The 23544-nt window shown below is 42.6% G+C and overlaps 3 protein-coding genes across 4 annotated transcripts; 1 reads left to right on the top strand and 2 right to left on the bottom strand.

Moving 5' to 3' along the window:
* Positions 1-1326: 1326 nt before the first annotated feature.
* LOC141431908 (DNA polymerase beta-like) lies at positions 1327-5601 on the bottom strand. The gene is made up of 5 exons (XM_074093199.1): positions 5157-5601; positions 3554-3676; positions 3305-3470; positions 2455-2644; positions 1327-2078 (listed from the first exon to the last, which is right to left on the bottom strand). Exons 1-5 carry the CDS (start codon positions 5582-5584, stop codon positions 1984-1986), a joined length of 1002 nt encoding a protein of 333 aa, XP_073949300.1. The 5' UTR covers positions 5585-5601; the 3' UTR covers positions 1327-1983.
* A 60-nt stretch (positions 5602-5661) lies between these two features.
* On the top strand, positions 5662-19790 carry LOC141431910 (uncharacterized). Its single transcript, XM_074093201.1, has 11 exons — positions 5662-5954; positions 6511-7157; positions 7247-7352; positions 9073-9233; positions 9785-9975; positions 10400-10609; positions 13112-13313; positions 13816-14025; positions 15674-15836; positions 16863-18581; positions 19338-19790. The coding sequence occupies exons 1-11, from the start codon at positions 5861-5863 to the stop codon at positions 19433-19435; spliced, it is 3801 nt and encodes a 1266-aa protein (XP_073949302.1). The 5' UTR covers positions 5662-5860; the 3' UTR covers positions 19436-19790.
* Positions 19791-19881: 91 nt separating this feature from the next.
* On the bottom strand, positions 19882-23527 carry LOC141431905 (cytochrome P450 6B2-like). Of its 2 annotated transcripts, none has more exons than XM_074093195.1 (4): positions 22899-23527; positions 21101-22436; positions 20753-21003; positions 19882-20066 (listed from the first exon to the last, which is right to left on the bottom strand). In XM_074093195.1, the coding sequence occupies exons 2-4, from the start codon at positions 22213-22215 to the stop codon at positions 19888-19890; spliced, it is 1545 nt and encodes a 514-aa protein (XP_073949296.1). In that variant the 5' UTR covers positions 22216-22436; positions 22899-23527; the 3' UTR covers positions 19882-19887. The 2 variants fall into 2 exon arrangements, with proteins under 2 accessions (XP_073949296.1, XP_073949297.1); XM_074093196.1 differs by lacking the exon at positions 22899-23527 and adding an exon at positions 22832-22851 and having other exon boundaries at positions 21101-22369.
* Between the last annotated feature and the right edge of the window lie 17 nt (positions 23528-23544).

The raw sequence follows: 23544 nt of genomic DNA, 5'->3' as shown, positions 1-23544 counted from the left end.
TTACCTCGGTTGCCTAACTCGCGCATCGTGAGTAGGTAGTCGAAGCAACTCTCGTCTTTCTTCTTCTTACGCGCCGCCATCAGCTCGTGTATCGCCTTAATATTTACAGTATCTGGGAATTCTTTGCTCAGCGCGTGTTTTAGGTCATCCCACGACTTAAACGGTCGCTCCGCCTGTAGCCAGAGGGCTGCGGTGCCCGTCATACTGCGCCTGGCAACAATTAATTGTTGTAAGGGCGTCCACCCAAATATCGTCGCGTTTTCGTCGATCTCTTCAATAAATCTAGTCACGCTGAACGTCTCATCTTGCGCGCTAAATTTGTTTATTAGGTCGTCAATATACTGCAGGCTTTCACTAACGTCGCACGTCGTCATCGCGTCCGTTACCCTTGCAGTCGTCGTCGTCATATTCGTCGTCGTCCGGAGTTTGAGTCTCGGTGCCTCATCCACACCTCCACTCGGAGCCTCGCTAGCTGCCTCGTCGTACACCTTATCCGCTCGCATCTTGCTGATGTGTAGTTTCTTGCCGCTCAGAAGCCACCGTCTTACTTCAGAAGCCAGCAGAAACTCGTCGTCGCTGTTATTTCGGTCACCCGTCGTAAATGGCAACCGCCGTAACAAAAAATGTAACCGCCTCGTTACACCACGTAGCACACCAGTCCGTCGTCGTATCCACGATTTAATTTCTCCTTCTGATCCCGGACGAGCCCCCAAAAATGTGGGATCGTGCGAAGGAAAACAAACTTTAAAACACAAAGTAGAAAAGTTTATTAAAAAAAAAACTAAGAGGAATACGTTAATTGACAAAATAAAACAGAAAACACATGCAGCAACTAGGCTCACCCGATCGTAACTCACACTCTTTACTCATTCGCTCGTCTCATTCACTCCACATTAGTCTTCAGTCATCCGGTCGCTCGTTTACATCAAATCATTCTAACATTAATCCACCCTCATTCCCACATGTATATAAAACCGATATTTACATTATAGATCTTAACAGGCAGTTTGACAAATTTGTATTCGTAAGTACAGTCACCAGCATTAATATCTGCCACAGTGGAGCGTGCAAAAATATCTGACACGTCCTTCCGGCCCTAGAAATAGAGTCGAATCAGATATTTATGCACGCTTGTTGTGTCAGATATTGGTGCTGGTGACTGTACCTCCTATTTGATGTTGCATCTATTTTTTTTATCAATGAAAAGTCCCGAACGTGTCTTATTTTTTAATCTAAATCTTAACGTTGGCAAGTCCAGGTAAGATGGACGTACTTGCTTACGGGCCAAAGTGGAAAATATTTATTGTTTTTTAGTGTTTTTGTTTATTGTGTGTGTATTATAAAAGGGTGGATCCACTTTTTTGAGTACTTAGTTGCCATGGTTACGTCCCCTGGGCAACTGTATACCAAATAACCATGATTTTCTTTCTTTAATGTGGTTAAAATTCATCGAGCGTACGTTTTGTCGTAGCTACAAAAGCCCATTATTTTATCGACTATCTCCTAGGCACATTAGTAGCATATTAAAATTGTTTTTTTAAGAGACTTTCATTGTTGTCTTTAGGACAACGGGACAGAATAATAGAGAAGAAAAAGTTTTGTTTGACCCAAATATCTTTACCCAGTCTCTGCGGTAGGTATTCGTACTGAATCTTAACTGTTCGATCTTAGCTCCAACATTTGGTTTGTTTTTCGGTCACAGAATCGGTTTCATCCGTCTAATCTTACCCACTGCAACGCTTAAAAGTTATAAGAAAAGGAGCTATAGGTAATAAGGTTTATGTATCTTGACTTACGAATACAAGTCTGTCTGTCAATCTGCCGTTGTACATTGAATTTATGTGACTTTCACTCTTGAGATTCAGATGTCAAATTGAATATAATAATTAAGAAAATTCTATTATGTTATCTTGTCCTAATTATTAAAGCCTTGTGATATTATATTTTTGTAAAGCAATAAATGATGAGTTTTTGGATTTGTAGTTACATATTACGTTCCTCTGGTTTTTTATATGGGTAATCAATATAGTCGAATATTTCTTCTTCCGAAGACACTGGAACTGGCTCACCGGGGATACCTGACAAAAAAATAGAAAATATTAGCTGGTCATTGCCCTGCCCTGACCAATGCCCTAAGCGTTATATAAAAACGAATTTAACAGGAAAACTATCACAGCCTAGTAGGCTTTACAAGTTAACGAGTAATAGTCGTTCAAGACTCATATTGAATATTTAACGCATGTAAGAGGCTTCGCTAACTCGCGCGGGTGCACGGCATGGTGTGTGTTCGTTTTATGCCATCTAATAGAGCAGCGCTGCGCGGGCCGGGTCTCTGCTCTATTGAAATAGCACGCTGCGCGGGCGCTGGCGCCGTGCACTCGCGCGGGTTAGCAGATCGAGGCCCTTAGTACAGAGCCCTACTATGCTGGTGACCCTTGGTGCAATCCTATTTACCTGTGACTCCAACTGGTCTTAAGGAGTATTCATTGAGCGTGAATCCTTTTTCCAAGGCGTGCGAGCGCATAGTTTTGTTGAACACGTCGCTGCCGGTGAAGTATAGCACAGCGCAGTGGTACTGGTCGCTCGGTATCAGCCGGATGTCGAGTCGCCGAGCCGGAAGCTCGCTGGAGAGGCGGCAAACACCCTTTGAATAAGCGGTGAAGTTCTAAATAAGTAATATTACTGTGAAGTTTGGACATCAATTCTACCCTCTTAAGCCGAATAAAAAAAAGGCGGTATCTCAAAAAAGCACTAGTTATTTATTTTATGCCTTTTAAGACACTGGATAAGTCTTTCAAACTCACATGTGCGTTTGAGGCTTTGAATGAAGCACCACTGAGCGAAGTCTAGCGAAAGTTCGATGAAAAATATCAGCGAGCAGCAGTGATTGCGTTAAAGTAAGTACCATCAGCCAAATAAGTGGTCTATCAATTTTTAAACAAATTCCTATCAAATGAATATGTTGCTAAAGTCGAACTTTCTAGTTGACAGACACGTCTATTAGCATTTAATGTTTTATGACATGTAAACGATTACCAACTTTAGGGTGGTAGACCACATATTTGGCTGATGGTACCTAACAGTAGCGTGGATTGAACATTTTCGTTAGGCAACTTGGTGAATGAGATGTGTGATTTAGCTATAACTTCGGATAAACACCTGGCTAGCACTTAGTGTTACCTTTGCCATAATTGAGATCACTGACGTCAAGTAAAAATAAATGTAGGCAACATTGATGGAGTCAAATTGTTATTTATTACTCCAAGCCCCTGGCACCTATTACCTTAAAATCAAAGGAACGTACCATGAATTTAGTATCTCCAAGAGATATGGTATCAGTAATCAGGTCACTCAGAGTTTCAACAATTTTTTTCAGTATTTGCTCATTGTGTTTCTTTTTGCCCCCTGGTGCTTGGACTAGTGGGTGCGTTACCAATGCGTCTATGTCACCGCTTTCCTGTTTACCGCGTCTAAAAGTAAATAATGTTTTGATTAATTGAAACCCTTTTTAATTGAAATTATTATTTTCAAAATGTTTTCGTTACGTAGGTACCTGAAGCTTCCACAGATTGTGACCGTGAACTGAGAATCTGAACCGATTATATAACCTTTTAGTTTCTTTTCAATTTCCTGAATCTCGGATCTTGGTATTTTCTTTTCAAAATCTTCAAAGTACCTGCAAAGCAGACAAAAAAAACTGGATGAGGTAAACCTACCTATAGTAAAATAGTTAACTTGCACCGATCAAGGGTCAACACCGAGCCGCGGCTCTGCAGGGCTACTACGAAACTCGAAGTTCGTATCGTACCGTCCCTCTCGCTCTCGTATTAAATAGTATAAGTGTCAGAGGGACCGCACGACACGAACTTCGAGTTTCGAGTTTCGTAATAGCCCTGCTGGCCCTACGAGTTACTACGAAGTGCAAAATTCGAACTTCGTATCTTGCCGTCCCGCTGATGCTATTATTATTATGTTAATATTAAAATAATATACGTTTTTATTCACCATCACAAACTATAAATTACAATACACAGACAGAGAACATTATTAAAGTGAGGAGAAATGGAAATGAGACACGGCGAGGTCGAGGGCGAGGTTGTGGCTGGTGGGTGGTCGAGGATTGTTTAGTTAGACTTTGTCGTTTATTACGCCGCGAGGCGAGACGAGAATTGAAATTTGTATGGATTTGCGAGCCGCCGCGGGCCGCCGCCATACAAATTTCAATTCTCGTCTCGTCTCGCCTCGTTCTATGTCCTTCGCAGGGTATCAAATTTCATCCAAATCAGTTCAGCTGTTTAAGCGTGAAGAGCTTAACAAACAGACACAGTTTTTGGTAGGTGCTAGCACTAATTCTCTAACCCAAAAAAATAATAGAGCTAAATTTCAAAATTATGCTGAGCTCATAATCATAATACATAATAAAAAAAAGGAAATTCAACTTCATTCTAAAATTCACTGGAAGTTTTTTCTACGGTGGACATTTGGGCAAGAATTTTAATGGATAACTCACGACTTAAATCGAGTTTAGCTCTACATGTTTTGGGCTATTTCGTAGCCCTTCTTCGCAGGAGCACGCGACTCGGCGGCTGCCGCACTACGCGCCACCGCTCTGCTCGCGCGACACAATATCATTTAATATGAGTGAGTCTCACGGTGTAGTTTCATGTTCAAGAATTTTAATTCTCAAAATAACGTGGCTTTACATTACATGTGAGTATATAGTGTAGCATGCACCTCGTTCCTCGTCGTTAATCTGGCAAAACCTATCTCGGCAAGAAACTTCGACGAGTCAGTAATATTAAAATGTAGTCGACTTTAGATATACGCAGGGGGGTTACTACGAAATTCGAAGTTCGTATCGTACCGTCCCTCTCACTCTCGTATTAAATAATAATAATTATTATCCATACTAATATTATAAATGCAAGTGTGTGTTTGTATGTTTGTCAGTCTTTGACGTCGAAACGGAGCGATGGATCGACTTGATTTTTGGCATAGAGATAGTTTATGAGCCCTAGTGTCATAGGCTACTTTTTATCCCGAAAAAATGCACAGTTCCCAAGGGAACAGCGCGCGATAACCGAATTCTATGCGGGCGAAGCCGCGGGCAAAAGCTAGTAATCAAATATTTTCAATTTCATAACGTGATGACTTACTTTAATCCAATTAGTTGGTGATGTGTCAATCTGTTCTGATGGTTTCTCAAATCCTCAATACTCTTTATACCACCTCTCACCAAGTCCGCAGCTTTGACGGGCCCAATGCCCGAGACGCGGGTTAACAAACTAATTGCCTGAGCTTCCTCGTCTTGATGTATATTTTCAAGCTTAGCCAGTTTCCCAGTTTGAAGGAACTCGTCGATTTTCTTAGCAATTTTTTCCCCAATTCCTTTTAACTTCTTAGCCTCGTCTCCAGATTCTATTCTTTTATCGAGTGCAGCTAAGACACTGGCCGCTTTTCTATAGGCATTGTACTTGTGAATGTTACGGCTAACATTTTTCTCATATTCTGCTAATTCCATTAGAAAATCACAAAAATCACCATTTAAGTTGTCGGTACCCGAAGGATTTTTGCGTTTACTCATAATTATAAAGTTTAACTTTGCGCGGTCTTTTATGCAGTTGGTCAACCTGTTTTTTTTGTTATGGCGGGCGGCTGTTGGATTTCGCCGTTCGTTAGCAAATGTCAGTGAACGTTTTGAGGTTGTTTTGGCCAATTGTTATTATTATTATTGTTGAAAATACGAGAAATACATTTCAATAAAATATGTGTTGCGATGTCAACACAATTAACTGTGTAGTTTGTTTAAAAGTTAGTGAAATACCTGTGACTTCGATGCGTCAAAAAGAAAGTCTTCGATATGGATAACGTATTAGACAAATTGTCGCAGTTTTTTGGACACCGTAAATTTAAAAGTGAATTGCAAGAGCGAGCTGTGAGAGCTATAGCAAGAGGTAAGCCATGGCAACTGTAAATTATCTATAACGTGTGTTATTATATAAATAAACATCAAACATAACACGCAATAATTTTAATACTGCTATATTTGGTAAGAATACAATGATCTCGTATTGAACGAGAGGAATCACAATGTAAAATAGTCGTGTTATAACAGTGCTGCCAAATTTGAAATGAGAATCTGTGACGATAACGTCGCACTTTCTTTTATGGTATTTTTGTTTTCTCTAGAAATGTAAATGAATAAATATGAATAAAAGAGCTACTACTGCGAACTTATTACATATTTTTTTAACACTAACTGTACCTATAGGTGTACAATTTCCGACTAAGTACCTTATTTATTAGAGAATCCTTGAATTCACAAAGTTTTATTATTGGTCTGTTGTATGCTGATGCTTTGCTGTTCTGCATCTACAAAACATTACTCACCTTTAAATATTTTCTTCCAAAAGTGTTTGTTTATGGAATTTGCTAATAATGTAACTCTACTTGTAAGGAAATATATAAATAATACTTATACTTCATATAAATTTGTCTATTCTTTTCCAGGTGTCCATGATGTGTATGTATCCATGCCCACAGGGTCAGGGAAGTCCCTGTGCTTCCAACTGCCTGCAATGTTGCAGGACAACAAAGTGGCGATTGTTTTCTCCCCACTGCTGGCCCTCATCAAAGATCAAATCGACCACCTGACCAAGTACAAAATCACAGCAGAATCTATCAATTCCAAAATGACTACAAAGGACAGAGAAAGAGTCTTAAATGATTTAAAAAGTATGAAACCCAGCACAAGGTTCCTGTATGTGACACCTGAACAAGCTGCCACAGGAACTTTTAAGTCATTAATGGAGCACCTTATTAAGTACAAGAAGGTGTCATATGTTGTTGTGGATGAAGCTCACTGCGTCAGTGAGTGGGGGCATGACTTTCGTCCAGATTATTTGAAATTAGGGGACCTTAGAGAGCAATATAAATCTGTGACTTGGGTTGCACTCACTGCTACGGCCAGCGCAGAAGTCACCAAAGACATCCTATCAAACCTCAAGCTACTCACTCCTGTGGCACAATTCAAAACTCCTAGTTTTAGAAAGAATTTGTTTTACGATGTTGTGTACCAAAATTGTATAGATGATGAAATAGGACATTTGACTGAATTTTTGAAGAAGAGTCTGAAGGAAGAGGAGAATGTTAAATTAGTAAGCATCAAATTTACAAAAAAAAAACAAGCTAGGCCAATTTAAATTATCATTTTATTTTATTAACATTTAACATTGTTTTATTTCAGAAAGACAAGAATGCTGTTATTGTTTATTGTAGAACAAGAGATCAAACTGAGGAAATATCACACATGTTGAACAAGAGAGGCTTACCATCATTATCATATCATGGAGGTGTTTATTTTAGTAAACTATGCATGAAAAAAAAACAGCAAAACTTGATAGTTTTACTAAACACATTTTGATTTATCCTCGTCCTGCTCAATGTTCTCAATAAAGAACACATTAGATTTAGTGGTTCCCCAGCATATTTACAAATCACATATTCGAATTTGCCACCTGCTGGTCAAACTTTTTGTAGTTTGCGATTTATTTTGCTCGTTTCTGATTAATTGGAGTACAGGCCAAGAGTTTCTTAAGAGATTTTATTGATCTTGCTTATGATTTGCTGATCAGCGACACGTCACAATTCAAGAATGGCGATTATGTGATTTTTAAATGAGATTATACCAAATAGAAGCCTAGCAGTTCTAATTTGTGGTAAAGTTTTTATTTTTGCTAAGCTGGATTTATCTGAATTATTATGTCAACTTTTAGAATTTTGTCCTTTTTAAATCACATTGGGCAGAGCCCACTAGAGATAAGTTAAATTATTACTTAAGTGAAGAAGAGAAAGGAGTGCTATTTTGCAATTTTATGTAAGAATCTATGTTGGTTAGTCTATTTCTTTCGCACACCCTTGCACTTAAAACATTTTTTGATATGAGGTGTCATTAAATTTATCGTAAATTATGGGAGTAACATAAGGTATCTATTAGATACTATCTAATATGCAGTCAATGCTTTAAAAGTTTATTTGTTATTAGTAATGGTTTATTGACAGTTCAAAAATGTATTGAGAGATTTAAACCTTAGATATTTTATTCCGCTTGATGATTATGACAAAGATTATTAGTATATTGACCCTCAATGTTTCAGTCGTCTCTTTGTTTAAGTTTTATTCTTAAGTATGGTCTTTACCTGCAAGAAGCAATTAGTTATTTTATGGTTTTTGTTGATTTAAACTTTGTATTACAAAAAAAAGCTTTAAAATTCAATAAATTGGTTTTTTTGTCCAAAAAAGATAAATAAACAATAAAGTATATTACTAAAGTTAATTATATAAATGACAATATAATGAAAGGTGACTACGGCAATTCTGCCCAATGTTCTTAAAAAAGAACAAAAGATATTGACTCCAAAACAGCTCATTCTATCATGTACATAGTACTTACATCCTAAAAAAATATATTAAAAAAAACCTACTTGCCTTTAACACCTTCATTTCAACAAAAATTGTCTTGGGCAGAACCTACTAAAATAAAAGTGTGCTTCATTAAGAATACTGGGCAGAATCCGGAACTTCCTATAAATGGCTTGGGCAGGACGAGGTTAAATAAGATATCTGACAGCTTTCTTTATTATTTCTTGTTTTTTCATAATATGGTCTAAGATCCGAACATAAATCGACCTTCACCGGTCTGATAATAGAATGAAACATATTTTATCATAAATTTAGTATATTGGGCAGGCTATTTGAAGATTTCTACTAATAATACAGTCAGTGTCAAACGTAATGGAGCAGCCAAAGTGCTCAAGTATATTATAGCATGCATGTCTCTGTTGTCAAGGGAGTTAAGAATGTGGTTCAATACCTTTCGGACTAAGACTGAAATACAGGTCTCAAAAGAGCAATAAAACAGGTTTTTAACCCCCGATGCAAAAAGAGGGGTGTTATAAGTTTGACCGCTATGTGTGTCTGTCTGTGGCACCGTACCTCTTGAACGGGTGGACCGATTTGAATGCGGTTTTTTTATTTGAAATCAGGTTTTTGCTAACCAGTATCACTGTGTAGGTATGAAGGCCAGCGAGCGTATTTCTGCGCAAGAGCGCTGGTCGCGCGGCGAGGTACCGTGCGTGTGCGCGACGGTCTCCTTCGGGATGGGCGTCGACAAAGCCGGCGTGCGAGCCGTCGCGCATTGGGGCGTCGCCCAGAACGTAGCCGCCTACTACCAGGTTATACTTTTTTATCATTGCAATGGACAGTTTTTTGAGAGAGTTTAAAACCAATGCAGTTGAGTCTTTTCGTCGGTGATACTGCAATACCGCGTAACTAGCATTTTCCATAAGGTATAGTTTTCAATGTCAGAACAGTACAGTGTCAGTACTGTTAGTGCAGTGAAAATTGTACCTTATGGAAAATGCTAGTTACGCGGTATTGCAGTATCACCGACGCTTTGCACCTTGATAGAAATTGGTCTATATTGATGTAGCAGAAAGTTTAGAAAATCTGTCAGTTTTCAATCTACCTACTTTTTTCAAAAATATGTGAATGATTAGTGAAACTAGTAGCAGAGAGGCCTAATTTGGACGTGGTGAAGGTTTTATGAGATTCTCTGATGGCACACTGGCACTGGGTACAAGAGGATGTAGTTTAAGTAGAGAAGAAAGCAAGAAAATTTCTAAGTGCAAGATCTCTTAGACCTCCGTCGCTCACGATTGCGATTACGACCGTGCACATAAGTCACGGGTTTGGATTGTTTTATTATATATATTTTTTCTTGCAGGAATCGGGCCGTGCAGGGCGCGACGGCAAGCCAGCATTCTGCCGGATATATTACTGCCTCAGCGAACGGAACACAGTCGGCTTTCTGCTCAAGACGGAGCTCGCGCGCGCTAAGACGCCCGAGCAGAAGCAACGCTGCAAGAATGCATGCAAGAGTTTTGATGTCATGGTCAAGTACTGCGAAGAAGTCAAGTGAGTCTGTGTTCCAGAATTTGGAAACGTTTACAGATGTCCCCTAAAACGCTACAGTAAACGCGACTTCAATTTTTTTTCGTCTCCAACGTATGTCACGCTGCACATTGGCCCTCTCAGGCTGGCAGTTCACTGGGCAGGTTCGGGTTGCACTATTAGCATATCCGTCAGTCACGCAGGAAATGTTATAGTGCAATGCATCTCTTTGGTTACATTCAACGAAATTGTCAAATGAATGAGCTTCTTGCCGGATTCTTCTCAGGAGAGGTTTTTCCGAAATGGTGGTAGATTTTTTGACATTCAAAAGTGCTTATTATATTATGACTTTGAATATCTTTCGGCTGACGATGACCAGGAGGTTTTGCGATGACGGGTGGGGTGGAGTCCAATCAGCTTTGTATTAAAATATATACGTCTCTCTTAGATGTCGTCACAAAACGTTCGCGGAGTTCTTCGGCGAGGAGACGCCAGCATGCGCGGCGCGCTGTGACGTGTGCGCGGACGCGCGCGGCGTGCGGCGCGCGCTCGAGCAGCACCAGCGTCGCGCCATGTGCGCGCGGCTGCAGGGCGGGCTGCTGTCCACCGCCGTGGAGCCCGGCGCGCTGTACGGGGACGGCCGCCCGGGCCAGCAGAGGTGGGTACTGCCCGCGCAGCACCAGCGTCGCGCCATGTGCGCGCGGCTGCAGGGCGGCTGCTGTCCACCGCCGTGGAGCCCGCGCGCTGTACGGGGACGGCCGCCCGGGCCAGCAGAGGTGGGTACTGCCCGCGCAGCACCAGCGTCGCGCCAAGTGCGCGCGGCTGCAGGGCGGGCTGCTGTCCACCGCCGTGGAGCCCGGCGCGCTGTACGGGGACGGCCGCCCGGGCCAGCAGAGGTGGGTACTGCCCGCGCAGCACCAGCGTCGCGCCAAGTGCGCGCGGCTGCAGGGCGGGCTGCTGTCCACCGCCGTGGAGCCGGCGCGCTGTACGGGGACGGCCGCCCGGGCCAGCAGAGGTGGGTACTGCCCGCGCAGCACCAGCGTCGCGCCAAGTGCGCGCGGCTGCAGGGCGGGCTGCTGTCCACCGCCGTGGAGCCCGGCGCGCTGTACGGGGACGGCCGCCCGGGCCAGCAGAGGTGGGTACTGCCCGCGCAGCACCAGCGTCGCGCCAAGTGCGCGCGGCTGCAGGGCGGGCTGCTGTCCACCGCCGTGGAGCCCGGCGCGCTGTACGGGGACGGCCGCCCGGGCCAGCAGAGGTGGGTACTGCCCGCGCAGCACCAGCGTCGCGCCAAGTGCGCGCGGCTGCAGGGCGGGCTGCTGTCCACCGCCGTGGAGCCCGGCGCGCTGTACGGGGACGGCCGCCCGGGCCAGCAGAGGTGGGTACTGCCCGCGCAGCACCAGCGTCGCGCCATGTGCGCGCGGCTGCAGGGCGGGCTGCTGTCCACCGCCGTGGAGCCCGGCGCGCTGTACGGGGACGGCCGCCCGGGCCAGCAGAGGTGGGTACTGCCCGCGCAGCACCAGCGTCGCGCCAAGTGCGCGCGGCTGCAGGGCGGGCTGCTGTCCACCGCCGTGGAGCCCGGCGCGCTGTACGGGGACGGCCGCCCGGGCCAGCAGAGGTGGGTACTGCCCGCGCAGCACCAGCGTCGCGCCAAGTGCGCGCGGCTGCAGGGCGGGCTGCTGTCCACCGCCGTGGAGCCCGGCGCGCTGTACGGGGACGGCCGCCCGGGCCAGCAGAGGTGGGTACTGCCCGCGCAGCACCAGCGTCGCGCCATGTGCGCGCGGCTGCAGGGCGGGCTGCTGTCCACCGCCGTGGAGCCCGGCGCGCTGTACGGGGACGGCCGCCCGGGCCAGCAGAGGTGGGTACTGCCCGCGCAGCACCAGCGTCGCGCCATGTGCGCGCGGCTGCAGGGCGGGCTGCTGTCCACCGCCGTGGAGCCCGGCGCGCTGTACGGGGACGGCCGCCCGGGCCAGCAGAGGTGGGTACTGCCCGCGCAGCACCAGCGTCGCGCCAAGTGCGCGCGGCTGCAGGGCGGGCTGCTGTCCACCGCCGTGGAGCCCGGCGCGCTGTACGGGGACGGCCGCCGGGCCAGCAGAGGTGGGTACTGCCCGCGCAGCACCAGCGTCGCGCCATGTGCGCGCGGCTGCAGGGCGGGCTGCTGTCCACCGCCGTGGAGCCCGGCGCGCTGTACGGGGACGACCGCCCGGGCCAGCAGAGGTGGGTACTGCCCGCGCAGCACCAGCGTCGCGCCAAGTGCGCGCGGCTGCAGGGCGGGCTGCTGTCCACCGCCGTGGAGCCCGGCGCGCTGTACGGGGACGGCCGCCCGGGCCAGCAGAGGTGGGTACTGCCCGCGCAGCACCAGCGTCGCGCCATGTGCGCGCGGCTGCAGGGCGGGCTGCTGTCCACCGCCGTGGAGCCCGGCGCGCTGTACGGGGACGGCCGCCCGGGCCAGCAGAGGTGGGTACTGCCCGCGCAGCACCAGCGTCGCGCCATGTGCGTCCACCGCCGTGGACAGCATATCCGTTACAACAACACATACGTTACTATTTATTACACGTCACAGTAACAATGTGTCAGCAACGTGGAGCGGTATTAACACGATTTCCACCGGGTTTCTTAATTTTCATCACTCGCCCACACTTAAGATCCGTCCTTTCTTCAATCTTCACTCACCGTTTTCAAGTAATGTCTATTTTTGCTCCGAGTTATCTACCGGAAAATTTTACGCCAGGCTACTGCCGTATATACCTACTTAAGACCTTGGTCCGTTCAAGTATTTTTTAACTGTGGCCCGCAGCTAGATAAAACCACTACCCCTTTAGCCGCAGTCGGTTCCGCGCGTTGGCAATAGTGTTAAAACATCAGCACACCGGCGCGTGGAAGGGCGCGGCGGATGTAAATTGTCCAGAAGGCCGTTCAAGAAGAAAAGTCCCATCCCTTCCGGCGACACAGTCCCGAGTAGAGCTTTACCTAATAACGTGTGACTTATAATGTAAATTTTCTATTTTTGTACTGGTCATATTTTATTGTAAAATACTTTCCCCTTTTTGATATTTCTTTGTGTTACATTTGTGTGCCTTTCAAATCGTTTTTACGAGTATGTATATCAGGAGGCGCACTTGCACAACTGATAGTCTCATTAATATACCTACCTGACCCTCAGAGAGATGGAAGCCTACACTGGCGAGGACAGCGGTTCCGACGGCGAAGACACCCGTCGCCGCGTGGCGCAGGAAACACGCGACCTCATAATCAAAGAATTCGCCAACCGCAAGAAGAACGCCGGTAAAGACCGGAGGGGCAGCGACGACTCGCAATCTGCTAAGTTTGCCAAATGCTTGGCTGCTGAAAGTACTGGCACAAAGGTTGGTTCTATTGGATATGATTAAGAAAAAACTCCTTCTGAATAGCTACCGACATTTTGCGGCAATGCAGCTATACTTGCACATTCCGGTAAATTGCTGCCTGCATGGTATTAGAAGATAGCTTAAAAAATATTTTCCATTCGATATCTCGCATTGGCAAGCTTAATAACAACAAAACTCCACCGATTTGATAGCCATTTTCTAATAATGAACTAAAAGAATTTGGGTAAGCAAAGAAATTCTTTGAGTCCATTGATATGGACCTCCGCAAAGTAACGCCTGATTCAATAAATTAGCCATTTTCTATTTTTTAAGGCGATAAAACTGCACAGTTTAAAAAATAAATGATTATCTATTTATATTAAAAAAGTAGACAAAAATACCGTATTCGATATAGCTATTACTCGGACCAAGTAAAAAAGACATAAGGCGTAAATTCCTTGTACAATGACTATTTTATTCATGTAATGTAAAATGTACCTACCTATGTTTATTCTTTCAGGTGACAGGTTTGACAGTAGTCACTCGTGAAAGCCACCTTTCTTTAATCAAAGACGCACTCGCTGCGAATCTGTCGCGCATGAAAGGTGTGGAGGAGCCAGACCGGCCACTATCCGCGCTAGACGTAGAGCAGTGCGCTGCCGACATGGAATATGAGGCCTTCTCCGCTTCTACCGTCATCAGTCTGTACAGACGGGCTATTGTCAAGACGGTAAGGACTCACAATACAATATAGACGCAGCGTGGTAATTCAGGGTGATTCGGCAGACGTGAGCAGAACCGACCCTACCGGATTCCGTTACTTCTAGGCTACTAAATCGTACCAATATTACTGATATTGACGCCTTTTTTCATGGTCACTGCAGTTAAGGTTGTGGGGGTTTTACTTACATAAATATGATTGTGAACGATAGACTCAGGATGTAATGTTAGTCCTGCTCGTATCCTGAATTACCCGATGTAACTCTTAACGGCACGGCGCTCAAAATTGAAATTAAAAGCTGTCTTACCTACCTCAGGCAGGAACTCGGCTAATTGTTCGTAGTTAGCTAGTTATTACGCAATGCTATGTACGTGTACCTCACTCAAGAATTAACTGAGGTAAACTGAATTAAACTAGTACGACCCAACTTTGATTATTTGAATATTCATCGTTGTTTGAAGGTTCTGCGAACTGAACGCCAGCGGGCAGCGCGGCGAGCGTTTACTCTGTTCATTGCGTGTGCTGCCAGGTAACCTTTGTGCGGTTAGCGTCTTGGCCGCGCAATGAACAGATAATACGCTCGAAGCTCCGTTGATCGCCGCGCTACTCGTTGGCGCTCAGTTCGGTGTTCTTTTTCTCTCATTGAAATCTTCAGGAAAACAAAGAAAACCGACGTGTCGGAACTCGTTTACAGCTACATTAATAGTCTAGTTATACTGTAATACGTTTGTTCTGTGATTTACAAATGCTCTAAAGCCGGGTCCAGACGAGTGTAACGTGTAATGTAACAAGAATTCTGTGTGTGGACGCCACTACGAGCATTACATGTAACGCTCGCGCCGGCGCTCGTAATGATCCAGCGGCTGTCGGTTTTTAGCGCGAACACAAAGGCGCTCACTGGCGCTCGCAGTATTCGTTTGGACGGCGTTTGTGACGGTTGTTTCATGTGGACGTTTATGATGTGGAGCGAAGAGCAAATTGCTTGAATTTATCAGTTCGTATCAAGAAAAACTTGTTATATTGGGATCCAAAAACACAGATTAAAAAACATTGAAAAATATTCGAAACCAGTAGGCGACATCCGGGTAATTTTTTTATGTTGGCCACTTATTTGTTGAGATTTTAGTATCGCAGGTAATGAAGATCTCCTTCTAACAACGTAGTTCTCCACCAACGACGTTCCATCCGGTCTTCAGTTAATAAATACATACAAATAAAAGCAGCACCAGCTATCACGACCTTCTGTCGTGGCATATTAGCAAATAGTGAAACGGCTTTTCAAAAAGATTCGCGTCACACGATTCGCATTGAGTTCGTGTGCCGTCTACTGTTGGCGCTAAATTACACGTAATCCTACATTACACGTTACACTCATCATCCGATTTTATTAATGAATATCTGGGCGACCGAGCTCCGCTCGGGCTAAAACTCGATAACAAGCGTTTTCCCAGAGATAAGACCAAGCTTAATCGAATTCTCATCCCCGAAAACCTCTACGTACTAAATTTCATCGAAATCGTTGGAGCCGTTGTCAAAATCCCCGAAATATATATACAAGAATTGCTCGTTTAAAGATAGATAGATGATATTTGCATTTTGTGACGACACAAATAACTAATAAACTGCTTAATTAATTAAGTAATTCATTGCATTGTAGATAACAGCGATTAAAACACATGAGGGTCTTTATCCAGCGCTCAAAAGTTATGAACCAAAAAAACGCAATACTCTTAGAGAATTTGTGAAGGAATTTGAAGAATCCAAGAAGGAGAAATCTTTACAACTGGGTGGTTTTATAACAGCAGCGGAATTAGAGAGAGGTATGTACAAACTATATTCACTATTTTGTCTATTATACTTGTTAATTGTAACGCTAAGTGTATACAGAGTAGCTCATTTAAAAGGGTAAGGGCTGTTTCACCATCCATTGATTAGCGTTAACCGACGGTTAAATGTGATGCCGTCCCCGTCTATTCGAACAAAACAAAAAGAGACGGCATCACACCTAACCGCCAGTTAACACTAATCAATGGATGGTGAAACAGCCCCTAAGTAAAATTTAGAACTATAAGATGGATCTGTTTTAAGGAACCACGTCATCGGTTTGAGTGACAAAAAACCCGTGTTCACAGATTAAAAAATATATATTACAATAGCTTTTGCTGACTACGTTCTGTTAACTAGCTTCGTCATTCAACGTACAGTCGAGGAAACTGAATCACGCACCAGGGTTCCTAATCAATTTCGCTATGATTTCTTTGGCAAATGTATGGGATGTCAACATGACATCAGTAGTACAAAGGTTCCACCCTGGTACGTGGTTCAGTTTCCTCGGCTGATTTCTGAGTGAGTCAGATTCAACTTTCAAGATTTAACGAACAGACAGACCTAGTCTCGGTGACTGAAATGTCATCATCATCATCGTCTCGGCCTATATGTCCCAATTCAGGATACAGGCCTCTCACAATGAGGGGGCTTAGGCTGTAGTTGCCACGCGGTCCCATCGCGGATTGAGAAATTCACAAACACCAATGAAATTTTCGTAGGTAAGCTAGTTTTTCTTGACAACGATGACATAGTTCCTTAGTTATAACTGATCTTTATATGTATGATTTATAGTTTCGGAGTTACCCGCACTGACCCATATAAATAAATAGACCACCCGCGCGGTATATTGAGTCGGGGTTAAAATTATAGCTCCTAGATAACAAACTTGTTTCCCGATATTACATATAGTGTGAGAATCAGATACATACTTGAGATGAAGCGATATTCCGTTTTGCGCCTGCCACAGAATCAGTCTTTGATGCAATCTTACTTTATTATATCTATGTGTTTATTTATAGAATCGAATCAGGAGAGAGCCCTTTCAAAAGCAGACAAAGAGACGAAAAGAAAAGCAAACTCGTTTAAAAGAGACCCGCTTTCACAAACAAAATTACAAAGTTTCTTTACAAAAGCATCTCGAGAATCTCGTAGCAGCATATCGAATGAAAGTGAAGAAGATGGCTTAGTTATAGATGATAATAAAGATACCGGTGATGATACACTAAAATTAGAGGATACGGATATGTTAGACAATAAGGAAAAGTTTGCAAGCAATCACAATGACACCACGTTGAAACTAGAAGCAGTTTCAGAGTCAGAAGATAATAATGAATCTAAAAGGGACGCGAGAAAAGAAAAATCAAATACGAAAACATTTGTGATAAATATTACATTACAAGGTGTACCTAGCAAGGAAAAACTAGACAGTAAAAAAAGCAATACAGAAGCGCATTCAAAGCATTCTAAAAGCGAAAGTATTAAGGATGAATTCAAAAGTAATCAGGCAGATAATAAAACTAAAGACAAAAAAGACATGGTCTTAAAATCTCCAAGTAAATCCCCAAAGCAGGCCAAAAGAAAAATTAAAGATTTATTTGGGGAGTCTTCCGATAGTGACACAGAAAAACCTGAAACTAAGAAGATCAAAGCTGAAGATAAGAAAATAAGGCACAGTAAGAAATCATCGGAAAGTGATGGAGCAAAAAAACCTAAAAAACATAATTCTGAAGATCGAAAAAATAAACATACTAAGAAACACGGAGATAGTGGCAAATCGTCAGAAAGTGATAAAGACAAGCATAGTAGGAAACATGAAGATATCGACAAATCTACAGAAAGTGACGGAGGGAAGCAAGAAGTTAAAAAAATCAAAATTAATGACAGGAGAAAAAGACACAGTGAGAACTATGATGTTGATGGCAATTCTTCTGAAAGTGATAAAGAAAGCGAGGAAGCTAAAAAAATCGACACTGGAGATCGAATAAAAAGGCACAGTAAGAAACACAATGACAGGAAACACCTCAAAAAGACTGAAAATTCGCAGGTAAAAGTAGATGAAGTTGAAGAACCCGTTAAAAATCATCAAACTCCGACTCAGAAGAACAACTTAGACAGCGAATCAGAAAACGAACTGGTTATTGATGAAAATATGAATTCTTGCTCCGAGAGCAAAGAAGCAAACAGCTCTGCCAATACTCAAGATCACTCCAATAATTCTTCTGCAGCAACAATCAGTTCTAATCCTATTATACAGGAAGAGGAAGATGTGAAACTAGACAAAGCACATCAGTTAAGCAAGGAAGCAGACAAAGTATTACAAGCGCTGAAGATGTTTGCGGAAAACCCACCGGAACCAGTGGTGGTCGCAGAAAAACCAGCTAAGGTAGAAACACCTGCTAAAGAATCAAGTGACTCGACTAAAACATCACGTACACATCACAAACATAAGTCAGATCATCATCATCATCACTCTAAAGATAGAAGTAAGTTAAGTTTAAGTCGATCCAAAGAGCACAGACATAATAAAGAGCGACACAAAGAAAAAGTTAGTGACCCAGACAAAGAAAAAAGCGACAAAAAAGTTGTTAAAGAGGAAAAAAAAGAAAAGGTTGACTTAGCGGGATTGGTAGTTAAACTGCTGATGCCGTATTATAAAAAGAAGAAGATTGACAATCGAGATCTCTTTAAGATAACTGCCAGACACATCGTGCATCAGCTGATAGCCATTCAAGTCACAGGTAAATACTGGTATAGATAAACAAAATATATATTTTTTTCTAATCTATATATGATTGAGCCGTCCAGTATTTAATTACGTCAATGCAGGTTGGTACTCGATTTTTATCAAACCAAGATAACAAATTATACAATGCTATCAAATTCTGGTAAAACATTGCACTAAACATAACAAACAAGTGTAAAGTGCGAGTCATTCGCCAGACTATTTCGTGTTATACCTAGTGCAATCCACGAAGACGCGTGTTTTTGTCAAAATTAGACATTAATGACATTGTAATAAGAACCACGGCACGCGTCATCGTGAATGACTCTACGTATAAGGAGTAACGTCGCGGCCCCACTGCCAAATTTTGACGCGCTTAATCTTTATAATTTTTCGCTTGATTGTTCAATATTTTCCGATAATCTAACGGACGGACTAAATATAACATTTGGGTAGATTCTTAGAAAATAAATTAATACTCCGGTTTGGTACTCTTTGGAGTAGCGAAAAAATCTAAACTTCTACTCACTCAACGCAATCTAAGAATACAGTTATTAAAAAAAAACCTCCTTCGGGAAGTCGGGGAAAAATGTGTTTCTGTAGGTACAAATTGCCGGGGATTAAAAACCTGGGATTCAAAAGGGTACTTTTGACATTTGGTATGCAGGTACTAGCTCATAGCGCGACCCATGGTGCGCGAGCGCGACTCGCACTTGCCCGGTTTTTCATTTTCTATTTGTTTCCGATGCTTACTTTGTCTTTCGTTTTTCAGAGGAAGCTGCCATCGACATGTTACTCAAGAAAGCATTCAGTAAAGAAATAAAAATCGAAAAAGAAAGCGACTTGGCAGTTAAGTTAAATTTGAGCTAGTGAGTTTGTTTTGCCTTTTTTGATCGTTTTATTTATTATTTGTTGGGTTCGTGTGAGTCTCAGAAAACTACAATAAAATATTCTTATGTGATTTTTAAAATGTTAAAAAAAACATTGTCTTTTCAAGTGTAAATATGAAGCTAGTTTATTCGTTATATTTAACGGTTTATTATATTAAATCAACATTGTTTCTCTTAATTGGAGTCTTCATTTAACTAGTACGAGCAATAAGAAGCTGATTGTTAACAATGAGTGCAATATTTAGATGTTGAATGCAATGCATTAACTAGCCGATAAATGAGAAAGTGCCACTTGTTCATATTTAAAGTATATATAATTAAAAGCTTACATGTTACATAGACTTATTTAATTCAAATGAGACAGTCATCATGGCAGTTATTTAAAAAAAAAACAACCTTTAATTTTACCTTCAAACTACACACTCGGTCATCTTATAAATTCTTTTTCCTTTCGACCAGTTTGAGAGGTAGTCCATTCAAGATAGACTGGGTGACTGTGGCCGTAGGATTGGAAATGGGGTGGCGTAATGAGTTTTTGCTGGGTTCCAGAGAAAAATTGCTCAGTAATGCTGCTAATCCGGCCAATGACTGCATGTGGCCTAGTCGCTCACCTGGGTAAAAAAAATATATTTAAGATTGTTTTTTTTTTGCAATCTTTTTGTATTTTTTATTTTAATTACAATTTTTTTTGTTACTTTTACGGTCATCCCATAAAACCCATGTCGAAAAAATTATTTTAATTTAATTTGATTGCTTAATAACGACATCTCTTGTCCGGGTGAGCGGTTAGTTCCAATGGGTGCTGAAAGTTTCTCGATGAGGGCTACAGCATAGATGTCGCTAGTGTCGCTGCTTAAGTGACTAAATAAGAAAACAAACAAGCTGAGATATGTGGTGCATAGGAGAAATTCGTGTCTGTATCACTGTCCAGTGGTGGCGTAGTGGTATATCACGTGGCACGGAATGCCGAGGACCTGGATTCGATTCCCAGCGCTGGTCTTATTTTTCTGGTTTTTCTATGCATTTATATTTCAGTTTGTATTTTCGAAACATTTATTTCTTTATTTGAATTTCATTAAAAAATATGTAGATTTACGAAAAACCTGGGCCCATAACTTAATACAAATAAAAAAGTGTGACTGATTCAAAAACAAAGTAAAAGAGCCTGTTTGTGGACTATATTTTGGTTCCTTAACAGTAGCAAAAGAGACGGGCTCACTTATAAAATATAAAAGCTGCGTTCAGTTTACGTATTGTAAGCAGATTGAACGTCAGTATAATGAAATGAGGAACTTACCTATACAAGCTCTGGGTCCTAAACCAAAAGGCAAGTACGCATATTTATGGAACGTGACATTGTCCGGGTGAAATCGCTCCGGGATGAAGTTTTCGGGCTCCTCGAAATGCTTCTCGTCATTCTGCAACGCTTGCACCGGGATTATTATGTTCACATCTTTCTCAATTACTAAATCTGAGTCCGGAACCTTGTAGGCTTTCTCGCATCTTCTCTTGAGGAAGCCCAAGGAAGGGAAAATTCGCATACCTTCTCTGCAAGAAATCAATAAAAATCGAAGTAGATGCATGTTATTAGAATTAATAAAAAAACCTGATCTCTGTCAAATCCGAATAAAACGAAGATACTTACTTGAAACACATTTCCAAATATTTCATCTCTGTGATAGCATCATAGCACAGTTTGTTATCATATAGGCTGAGTACTTCGTCAATTTCCTCATGGCAGCGGCGCTGCGCTTCCGGGTGGAAGGCCAGTTGGTGCAGCGTGAAGCTTGTCGCAGACGATGACGTCTCAAAACCCGCCGCGAAGAACAAAAAAAGCTGCCCTACCATTATAAAGTCGTCCAGCTCCAACTCCGCTCTCGCTGCTGTTCCGTCCTCATTCCTGTGCTCAATAGACTCAACCGAAATCTTACCCTTTTGCTTTAAATCCATCAACAGATCTATAAAGTCATTCCTCCCTGACGGTTTAAAGTTCCTATCTTTCATCACGCTCTTCATAATAGCCATGATGTTGTCTTCGATCATGGGCACGAAAAATTTCAAATCTTTGAATAGATTAGGGAACATCATCTTTGCCATGTTTCTGAGCGCATCAGTTTTTGTGATAGTGAATATTCTTTTACCCATTTGACGGAATATAGAGTTTTCATCGTTGATGGCATCGCCTTCGACGCCGAAGCCAACGATGCCGATGAAATCGGTGGTAAACCGTGCCATCAGGTCCCGCACGTCCACTTCGGCCCCGGTCCGCGCCGCGTCTGCCGCGAGACCCTGCAACTTCTCAGCTGTTGACACAATCAAAGGAAACATCGCCTTCAGCTTACTGGTCGTGAACGCCGGAGTCATTCTCTGCCTAAGCAGCCTCCAGAGATCTCCTTCGGCGAAGAATAAGTTCCTCAATACTGGCTCTATAACAGTCCTGTGCGGAAGGATAGCCCTCGAATAGAAGTGGTAAAAATCGGTCGACAGAATATTCTTAATCAGTTCAGGGTCCCGAATTACCAGTGTTGGCTTGGTCGCAAGGAACATACCAACATATTTCTCGTTTGGATATTTCCTGTACAAATTCTGGAAGAATTCCGCTGAACTGATTTGTTGCAAGTATACCGGCATAAAGTTGCCAAAGTAAGGTATAGGCTTTTCATATATGACACCCCTTTTCTCCCAGTGGTCAAAATTACTTGTACCATAAATGTAGAGCAGAAATAGTACAACCGCTGCAATACCCAGAATGAGGAACATGGTTAGTTTGTACTATATTTCTTGTTATTAACGGAATAACACGTACTCAATACACTTCATCACTACTGGAGTACTGGCAATGTATTTATAGCGATGTCAATATTGTTATCATTTGCGTACACGTTATCTTTTAGTGTTCAACACCAGTTCACGCCTGTTTTATCAATCTTTTGTTTATTCATGATTCTAATTCGTATTTTTTATTGATTTTATGCAAGATCCTCGATTAGAAACGTTTCAAACTTTCGTGATTCTCACTCATAGTCAAAATACCATAAACGGGACTTATCGCGCTATTTTTACTCGTGTAAAAATAGCGTGATAAGTCCCGTTTATGGTATTTTGACTATCCTCGATTAGTTTCGTAATTTCCGGGCTTTCTGTAACGGCGCTGTTCCTAACAATTTGCAGACTACAAAATAATTAGTATCTATTGTGCGCAGGCTTTATTTACACTAGAAGGTCTATTGTGGTCAGATGAATATGTGAGACACCAGGTCATCCGGTAGCGGTAGGCCACAAAAATCCGCACGAGGAAAAGCGGCCGCAAATTTTTCCTGCAGGTACTTTGCGATCAGCTAAGTACACTTCGATCAGACAAGATAATACTTATCACCGCATCAGGATGTTGTTAAATAATGATATGGCCGATATGGAGCTACTGTCCGAGTATTATCACGCACTTTTACATATTTAGCCACGCCTAATTTAGGTTATCGTATTTGTTTATTTCCACCCAAAAAGAGAACGTTGCGGACACGTCGCGGACGAAATATGCACAATGTATTTATTTCGATTAGCACGAGTCGCAAGCGCACGCTGCGCTGTCTCATACTTGTAAGCTCTCATGGTCATAGGGTCACTGAACGCGAAACGCGGCTGTCGTGGAGACTGGATGGTCGCGCGTTATACTAATTTTTAATAATACTGTAGTTTGGTGTACCTATTTGCTAATGCTTTCACCATTGTATTCGGGTTTGGAGAGGCAGATGGAATAATTAAATGCGTACGGCATTTGAGCCCTCTAGGAAAGAAAAGGTTCCCAATACTTTTGGTATTACGGGTGTTTGTGGGCATGGGTATTCAACTTATCATCAGGATATGTTGCTTTGAGTTGTTAAAAAATACTACAGAACCTCTTACTGGAAGACTGATTATTGGAAGGCGTATACAATTTCTTGACCTTTCGTACTTTCTTGCATTTTGCGCGACCCAGTCTGGTATCCTTAGATGAAGATAACACTAATCTTATCAAAAACAGGATTCGCAGCGTGTAACTCATGACGACTTATTGATATGAATTAAAAATTGGGAGTACCTATGCAAGCT

This window comes from Choristoneura fumiferana, chromosome 10, assembly GCF_025370935.1.
Source record: "Choristoneura fumiferana chromosome 10, NRCan_CFum_1, whole genome shotgun sequence".
In the NCBI taxonomy this organism is placed as follows: Eukaryota; Metazoa; Arthropoda; class Insecta; order Lepidoptera; family Tortricidae; genus Choristoneura; species Choristoneura fumiferana.
This window is presented reverse-complemented; position numbering and strand designations above follow the sequence as displayed.

Bases quoted from the DNA above. Each gene is read 5' to 3' on its own strand.
- LOC141431908 (XM_074093199.1), bottom strand. From the start codon at position 5,584: ATGAGTAAACGCAAAAATCCTTCGGGTACCGACAACTTAAATGGTGAT. The intron at 3,677-5,156 runs GTAAGTCATCAC...TCTGCTTTGCAG, and splicing joins CACCAACTAATTGGATTAAA to GTACTTTGAAGATTTTGAAA. The intron at 3,471-3,553 runs GTACCTACGTAA...ATTTACTTTTAG, and splicing joins ACAATCTGTGGAAGCTTCAG to ACGCGGTAAACAGGAAAGCG.
- LOC141431910 (XM_074093201.1), top strand. From the start codon at position 5,861: ATGGATAACGTATTAGACAAATTGTCGCAGTTTTTTGGACACCGTAAA. The intron at 9,976-10,399 runs GTGAGTCTGTGT...CGTCTCTCTTAG, and splicing joins AAGTACTGCGAAGAAGTCAA to ATGTCGTCACAAAACGTTCG. The intron at 14,026-15,673 runs GTAAGGACTCAC...ATTGCATTGTAG, and splicing joins GACGGGCTATTGTCAAGACG to ATAACAGCGATTAAAACACA.
- LOC141431905 (XM_074093195.1), bottom strand. From the start codon at position 22,215: ATGTTCCTCATTCTGGGTATTGCAGCGGTTGTACTATTTCTGCTCTAC. The intron at 21,004-21,100 runs GTAAGTATCTTC...GATTTCTTGCAG, and splicing joins TATTTGGAAATGTGTTTCAA to AGAAGGTATGCGAATTTTCC. The intron at 20,067-20,752 runs GTAAGTTCCTCA...TTTTTTACCCAG, and splicing joins AGGACCCAGAGCTTGTATAG to GTGAGCGACTAGGCCACATG.